This window comes from Rhyacophila brunnea, unplaced genomic scaffold (assembly GCF_057557595.1).
Source record: "Rhyacophila brunnea isolate RB1 unplaced genomic scaffold, BYU_Rbru_1.0 scaffold_7, whole genome shotgun sequence".
Taxonomy (NCBI): Eukaryota; Metazoa; Arthropoda; class Insecta; order Trichoptera; family Rhyacophilidae; genus Rhyacophila; species Rhyacophila brunnea.
In genome coordinates this window covers 32940279-32948249 of record NW_028233339.1, presented here as the reverse complement: position 1 = coordinate 32948249, position 7971 = coordinate 32940279, and the positions used below count along the sequence as shown (strand labels likewise).

General features: G+C 34.4%; 1 protein-coding gene across 1 annotated transcript; it reads right to left on the bottom strand.

Annotated features, from left to right (window-relative positions):
• Window positions 1-538: 538 nt before the first annotated feature.
• Window positions 539-7644, bottom strand: cta (Guanine nucleotide-binding protein subunit alpha cta). The gene is made up of 3 exons (XM_085957565.1): window positions 6922-7644; window positions 4411-4679; window positions 539-1538 (listed from the first exon to the last, which is right to left on the bottom strand). The coding sequence occupies exons 1-3, from the start codon at window positions 7432-7434 to the stop codon at window positions 1181-1183; spliced, it is 1140 nt and encodes a 379-aa protein (XP_085813691.1). The 5' UTR covers window positions 7435-7644; the 3' UTR covers window positions 539-1180.
• Window positions 7645-7971: the final 327 nt, after the last annotated feature.

Here is a 7971-nt window from a genome sequence, read left to right as displayed (position 1 = left end):
TTTTAAGTTATATTTCCACAATTTTGAACATATTCTTTAATTATACATAATCTTGTTTTTCAAAATTTAATATATTGTAGACCGGCTAAAGTCATACGAACGGCCGATAGAAGCAAAAAATGTGCGGCTTTCAGAACGCCTAATTATTTCCACCTTTGTCTTGATCATATGAAGCTTTTGATGAGTCTCTAATTTCTTTTTGTCCAAATCAACACTGCAGTTTCTCTGTTTCTCGCTCACGTGTATTACATATACATAAACAAATACAACTGATATAACGCAAAACTGGCAAAGAATCGACAAAAATCTAAATTTTAAGAAAAGTATAAAGTACGAAAGTCGAGGACTGCCTCTATATATCTCAAGTGTTTTCAAATTATGTATGTTACATTCTCAAATCTTGTAAATGATTCGTTGAATAACAAAAAATATATATATTTAATTAATTAATACCAATTTTATTTGTCGCCACACATCGAGTGAAGTTTTAGTCCAACAAGATATTAGCATCAGTATAATATGATTTTTTTCTTTTCTTAAACATGTACACATTTCGCATAGAGGTGCTTATTTTTAAAAGTTCTTAAAAGTATTATGGATCAACCTTGTTGTGTGTTTGATTTTGTTATTTGGTATATAAGTTGAAGGTTTTACTAACTCCTGCATAATTCAGCAGATGGCAAATCGTTTAGTCTCTAAATACATAACAGTGTCAAATTAATTTGAGCAAATAAGAAACCGTTCTTGAAAATAAATTCTACCATTCGAGATTGAGAGTATAATTTTAAATGTGAGTGTCGAAAATTTCTCTAAAAATGCAAAATTTACTTTGAAATTAACATATCGATTGAATGTAAAAATTAAGTTTATCATATTTGCCATTGTCAAAGAATTATTTTAAAACGAAAAAACTGGATGATGTTTTCTAAATCACAATATCCACAAAAATGCAATACAGAAGACTGGCAAACCGTAAGACAATATTTGTTTGTCTCGACAACTACAAAATTGTATCATATCAAAGATTATTCATTACACCTCAATGATCCTGTTCATTCAGAATAATATGCAAGATATATTCTTGTCATTAAATTACTTATTGCTCTAGTTTGCCAGCATTTCCATTAAATTAAGAAACTTCACTAAAACTCTGGATTAATAAATAATATATCATGTTCTTCTATTGCAGCATGAGAGATTCCAAGTTTCTATTGAGAATAGTGTCTTTAACGGAATTAAACACAACTTCAATATTGTGAGTGTCGATTGCGGTGGTGAAGTGATGATACAAGGTGGTCTTGGGTTCGCGCCTCACGTTGGCGAACATCTCCAGCAGGAAGCTCTGCACGTGCTGCAGGGAGTGGGGGTCGCCTTTGTACTGGGGATAGTACCAGCGGATATCAGTCTCAGGGTTGGCTACCTTCTTCTCCAGAAGGTCTGACTTATTCAAGAACAGTATTATAGAGATTCCTCTGAAGCTTATATTATTAACTATAGTGTCAAATATGTTTTTGGCCTCTTCCAATCTATTCGTAACCCTAAAAAACAAAAACAAAAAATATATATTTCACTATTTTCACACTATCCACTGGTAAGAATTCATGTAGGTATGTTAATCGAAAAAAAACCACACACAATTCTGTATGTGAAAGGATAAACGTGCTGAAAATGAATTGAATACAATAAGCAAAATTAACCATAACGCATAATAATTATAAGCATAAATAAAGAAAAACATCAAATCAACGCCCCTGAGTAAATTTCACACAGAAACATAGAAGTTCACATACAAAGTGTAGTGATTCAAGACAATTTATCCAGCCATGATTTGAACCCTGGACCTTCCACGTGTCAGATGACCATGATACAAAAATACTGCCTGTCTACAGTGAAGATTAATACATTTATTATGGCCATCTTATTACATAAAATTAAATCTTAACTAAAATTAATTTAATCTTAACAAAACACTAAACATCAATGTGATAATACTCCTGTGCCCTGAACACACGTAAGTATAGATTATTTTATCCCACGAAAGCGGCGAAATAATTTATAGTTGGTCTGTAGTTCGCCGATCAAGGGTGCATTCGTGACAAAAAACACATTTAAGTAAAATGAATTAATTTAATGTAATTCTTTGATACAACATGCAATAATAATTGAATGCATAAACCTCTGCAGCCAATTTACCAAACTGATCTCAGTCTCAGAGCATGTCCTCAAAAGGAAAACATGCTTCAAATCTTAGTATTATAGTGCGGCAAAAAGTATCCTAACATTTGAAAGCAATAATATTATCATTACTAAACTGTGTCCACATAAGATACAAAAGATAACCATAAACACTACATACAATGAGTCATATTGTTACATTGAATAATGGTATGTCTCATTTGCAAGATAACACGACTATAAAACACATTACACAATTATTTTGAGTCATGGCCTGGATTCTGATGGAGATGTTTTGAGCAAACTACATTCAAAGACTATTCATAAACTGAAAAACAAATTTTTTTTGCTGCAGTAGTATCCTCTATAACAGTAATCAGCATTAAAAATAACATTAGAGGACGATAACATTAAAAAAAAAATATAGGTAGAAGGACAGATTCCTCTGGCATTACAGCTGCGATGAAATCACTTTGGAACGGTGTATGTGTCATTTGAAAGTAACAATATCAACACCTAAATGAATCGCCTGCACTGCCAGGAGAATCCAACGCCATTCTACTGGGCCTAGTTACCGTATAAAGGTTGAAAAAGCTTGATAATAATTATAATAGGTAAACTTTGTAGGAAAGATATTGCGTCATTATGATGACTTATCTTTTGTCATCATGCGAATAATGATAGTGTAAGTATACAATGAATATATATTATTTTAAAATTGAGAACAAATTTTAATTTCATAAGATATCCATGGTTATTACAGAAAAACCTCGTTAATACGAATTCCACGGGAATGAAAATCGAAAAAAAATTGGAATTACGAAATGTAAGGGGAAAAAATATAAAAATTTTGATTTTCGTTAATTTCGTTTACGATCATAGATGTGCCTACGAAATTTCCGATTCCGTGTGTGTTAATGGGTCATAAAATGTCAGGATTATTTATATTACCTTCTTAAAATGTTACAATTTTCAATGAGTGGCTCATGAAATAGTGTACTATATTACGATTTATTGAATATTTTTGTATACCAGGGACTCTGAAATCATTTCGAATTACGAAATAGAATTAAAGATATGGTTTTATATGAAAATAATGTTCAAGGGACTTTTTTTTCGCGAAAATTTTGAATTCTGGCGAATTTTGAATTATCCGTGTTCTTACTAACGAGGTTTTACTGGACTTATTAAAAATATTCTTTTGTCAACAAGCATATTACCAATGACATTAATATGGACGAATCATCTGGAAAAGAAAATGACACTCACTTTATTGTTGGGTCTGCCGAATGGCATAATCTGTTCTAACGCCATTACAATAAAGGTGATATTGCTATAAATTCCTGATGCTTTTTGTTAGGTCTGCCGAATGGTTCGGTTCGAACGGGTTCGCTCAAATGAACATTGACATTAGAAACACTGTTCTAACGCCATTACAATAAAGGTCATATTTCTATAAATTCCCGATGCGTGATATTGCATAATGAAATTGCGTGACGTCTACCTATACATGCGAGTGCGCGAATTTACTTGCTAGCTACTGTATTGAGTGAGTCGTCCATTAATAATGTCATTGCATATTACACATTAATTAATTTATTGTTCACTTAAAATAATATCATAAAATATATTCGGTATAACTAAATATTGTAGTTTTCAATCGACTTATTGATATATCAAGTATTTATGATGGTTTAATATATTGCCATCACATGAACCTTAACCATAACACACCTACCCCATCCCATATTCTCTATTCTGACTTATTGGGAGTACTCGGACCCTTAAGTCTAAATGCGACTATGCTACAATGTCAGTGTCATCAAAGCTAATTAACTGGCGTAAATCAGACTGACTATCTTTTGATTCCTGTATAATAATAACTATTGATAATACCAGGGAATAGAAAGTGAATGGAAACTGGCATACACTACTGGGTGTGGTTTAACAGGCTATGGATCTGTGTGTAATAATATATAAGTGTGGAAAAATATAGGATAAACCTAAACCTCAATTAAACCCCGCTTAGACCAAACAATAATAAAAAATATTATTCTATCTACAAAATATCTAAAATTATGTATGATTTAATGGAATTATACATATTACCTAATTATTTTAAATATAACTATATGAACAATAAAATCACTTTCTCAAATTGCTATGAAGTTGCATATTGTCACTGATGCCTTTATAGCTTAGCAAAGTCGATATGTAAATCAGTAGTTTTCTTACCTATCTTCAGACAAAACTTGGTCAAACTCTGATGAAGATACAAGAAATAGAATGGACGTGACAGAATCAAAGCACTGCGTCCATTTCTGCCTCTGAGTCCTCTGTCCCCCGACATCGACAAACACAAACGGGACGTTGTTGATGTGTATTGTGAATTCGGAAATTCCTTTTGTGGCTTTGCGGCAATGCAGAATATCCTGATGAGTGGGAATGTAGTCGGGCCGGACGATTCTCTCAATTTCATCAAAAAAGTAGCTGACTGAATCACTCTGGAAATAAACATACATGCAATCAATATACCTACTAAAATTAATCTTGTATGAGTACTGTTGGCTCGCTCGCACATAGAAAATCATCTTGACTGGGATATATAGTCATAAATCAAAACCGCGTGCAATATTACAACTCTCTTCCGCGCGCACAGGTGAAGCCATGCCGGAACAGTGACGTTACACAGTTAACCGAAACGAATAATAAAGCAGCTTCTGTACAGGAGCTGATGCGACATTTTGCTATTCTACCTGCGTCCCATGTAGAGTGAAATCTGATACTGCGATAAGCAAATGTTTTTTTCTACCAAGAATGTCACACCGACGCTATGTGCGGCAGTACATTAAGTTACACGTGTTTTGTGAATGACAACAAAATCACATTGACAAAATTTAACGCATTGCTGCCGAGATGAGTTTGTATGTGCGAACAGGCTTAATCTTTAACGGAAGGCCATTATAATAAGTGGAAGTAAGACTAAATCTAATTATTTTTATTATCTATTAATTATTTTTATTTCTTGACCCACTTTGATAACATTAAATACAATTGTTTTTAGATAATATCTTCTTCCAAGTGATGCATATGGGGAACACAGTCCGGAGGAAATGATAGATGATTTTCATGTTAGTTAAGTGTCTGTTATAATATGCTGTAATAGGAGGTTGGGATAACCATCACTAAGTACACATATCAGGTTTTGCCATCTGACCACTGTGTTAAGTCTAGATGAGAAGCAACGACGTCTACACTCTAGAGTCAGGTAGTTGAAAATTTTAATTTACTTCTAAGGTTATGTACTTCGATCTAAATTTACATTTTTGTGCCGCGGCCTGACTATATTATAAGCCTTGGATGAAAAAAGATCTTTTCTCTAAATGAATGACACAGTAAATGTACTAATTGCTAAATAATTGTCTCTTGTGGAGCCAGGTCGCATTAGCCGATCAACACAACTTAAAATCAAACTGATCTTGATAGCTTTCAACCAACATAAGGGGACACTCCAAGAGTATGTGAGATTGGCATTCTGCGATTAGCCACATTAACGTATGAGGGATTTATTAGGTCAACATGAACTCTACAGTGAAACTACTGTGACCGCTTAAAAATTGGAAAGTACGATCATCTGGAGTCATCTGGTTACCTACATACTATGGCTACATATTTGGAAAGAACAAAAATTTTGTCAGCCCCTGGTGAATACATTCTACTGTTACAGCGTGGTGACATGCTTAATCACTCATCGCTCTGACAATGAGATGCAACCTATGGGACATTCTACTTCTCAACCAGTACAGTTGCAGTATCATGGACAGTATCCGACAACATATGGCAAGAGACATATGTCTATGGTGGTATTCCTTCAGCAGTGGATCAACAAAGCCTACTGATTGTTTAAAAATACTTATCTTTATAGCGCTTGTACACGTGCATGGATTTACCACCAACTATAGCATGTAAATTAAACTATCACGATAAGAACTGTTTACATACTGACGTTGTCGGTTGTCGTGTCAATCTCATTTTTCTAGTGTCAACGAGATACGTTGATTATTGTTGTGTAAAGGTTTTCTGTGCTGCGCTATCTGTCTACTGCGCATGCGCAAATATCGCATAAATTGCAACTATCGCGTGAAAATTCAGAAACTGCTGAACTTTTTTGATCCATCTATGCAGTCTTGCAACTTGAACGATAATACATGTTTATAGCACTTTACACATGCATGAATTTACTGACGGCAGTATGTATTTTCGCAACCATAATAATAAAATGCAAATGTAAACACATATTATCGTGCAAGTTGCAAGACTGCATGCATGGATCAAAAAAGTTTAAAGGCTTCTGAATTTTCACGTGATAGTTGTAACTAGCATGACATGCGCATGCGCAGTAGAACGATAGTGGCAAACGTGATGGAAAAATTACGAACATACGTGCAGAGCATTTTGACAACCTCCTACATAGCACCACACAATGACGTGACTCGCTTAAGCTTGAAGAATGAGATTGGCGAGTCGCACCTTTGCATGTAAGCTGTTATTGTCAGGATAGTTTAATTTTTACACTATCGTTGCCAACAAATCCATACACGTGTAAACGGGCTATTACTCTACTAGTATTTACCACACATGACATTAAAATAAATTCTAAAAATGTCATATCTTGGGCACATAGTATTGCATCCAAACTACTATAACTATCATTATGTAAAATAATAGTGTGAAATAAATCCTTACTAGTTGAAACTCGCGCCTTCGTTCATAAGCTCGTTTAATGGCTCGATCTTGCCATAAGGATTGGATGTGAGGCGCGTAATGCATGAACAGCCTTCCATCCAGAGTAGCAGTGCTATTGAAATGTACTGCTTGTTGGCCTATATCTAAATTACGAGGATTCTCCCACGGTATGACCAGCTTGTCACGGGCATCCACAAGCACTTGTATCCCTTTTACGATATTCTGATAGATAATATGTTGGTACTCCTTCATCAATTCCGGCTCAAACTTAACCCTGTGAATGATTCTCATCTGTTTCAAGAATGTTGACTTTCCACTTTCGCCAGCTCCGAGAAGCAATAGTTTTACTTGCCGGCGAAAAACTTGCTTGTCCTTTTCTAAGATCCGATCGATCTCTTTACTCCTATATCTCTGTTCTATCTCCTCCGGTGTCAACTTAAGCCTCAGCCAACATCCTACTGCATCAGAGCAACAGGCACATGACCATAAATCACTGGCCATTTTGAGTGACATACAGTGCGGTTAATGAATATGCAATGTTATCGAAGGCACTGGTTGACAATGTATAATGCACTTTGTTACGAAATAAAGGCTGTAAACAGACTAAACATCCTTAGTGACACAAGCATCTTGAAAAAAGTAGAAACAACAACAGAAAGGTAACACCCACTCCATTCCAAAACAAAATTACTTGTCAACCATAGATGTAGGCCTTTTTTAATTAATAAAAAATACTGCCAGCATCAAAAATACATTATTTTTTGCCAACCTCACTACGATAAATTCTGAAAATACCCTCAATTAGAACGTTTCAATTTAGCCAATCGAAGAGCGCCTTGAAACTTATTTAAATAATATTTTCTTATATTAATAATTTTAATAAGCCACAGTTTTTGTACTGATTTTTTTTGTACTTTTTTTATTGAGAGAGAGAGAACAAAAATTCCTCGGCTTTGATTTGACACCTTATTTCCCAAGATTGAAGGAGTCCAATCTCTTTGTTATTTCCCATTTTCGCCGGTATTTTTTTTTTGCCGGAACAGTTAATGA

Excerpts from the sequence above, each read along its gene's own strand:
- cta (XM_085957565.1), bottom strand. The coding sequence starts at position 7,434 with ATGTCACTCAAAATGGCCAGTGATTTATGGTCATGTGCCTGTTGCTCT. Across the intron at positions 4,680-6,921 it reads GAAGGCGCGAGTTTCAACTA|AGTGATTCAGTCAGCTACTT; the intron begins GTAAGGATTTAT and ends GTTTATTTCCAG. Across the intron at positions 1,539-4,410 it reads CAAGTTTTGTCTGAAGATAG|GGTTACGAATAGATTGGAAG; the intron begins GTAAGAAAACTA and ends TTTGTTTTTTAG.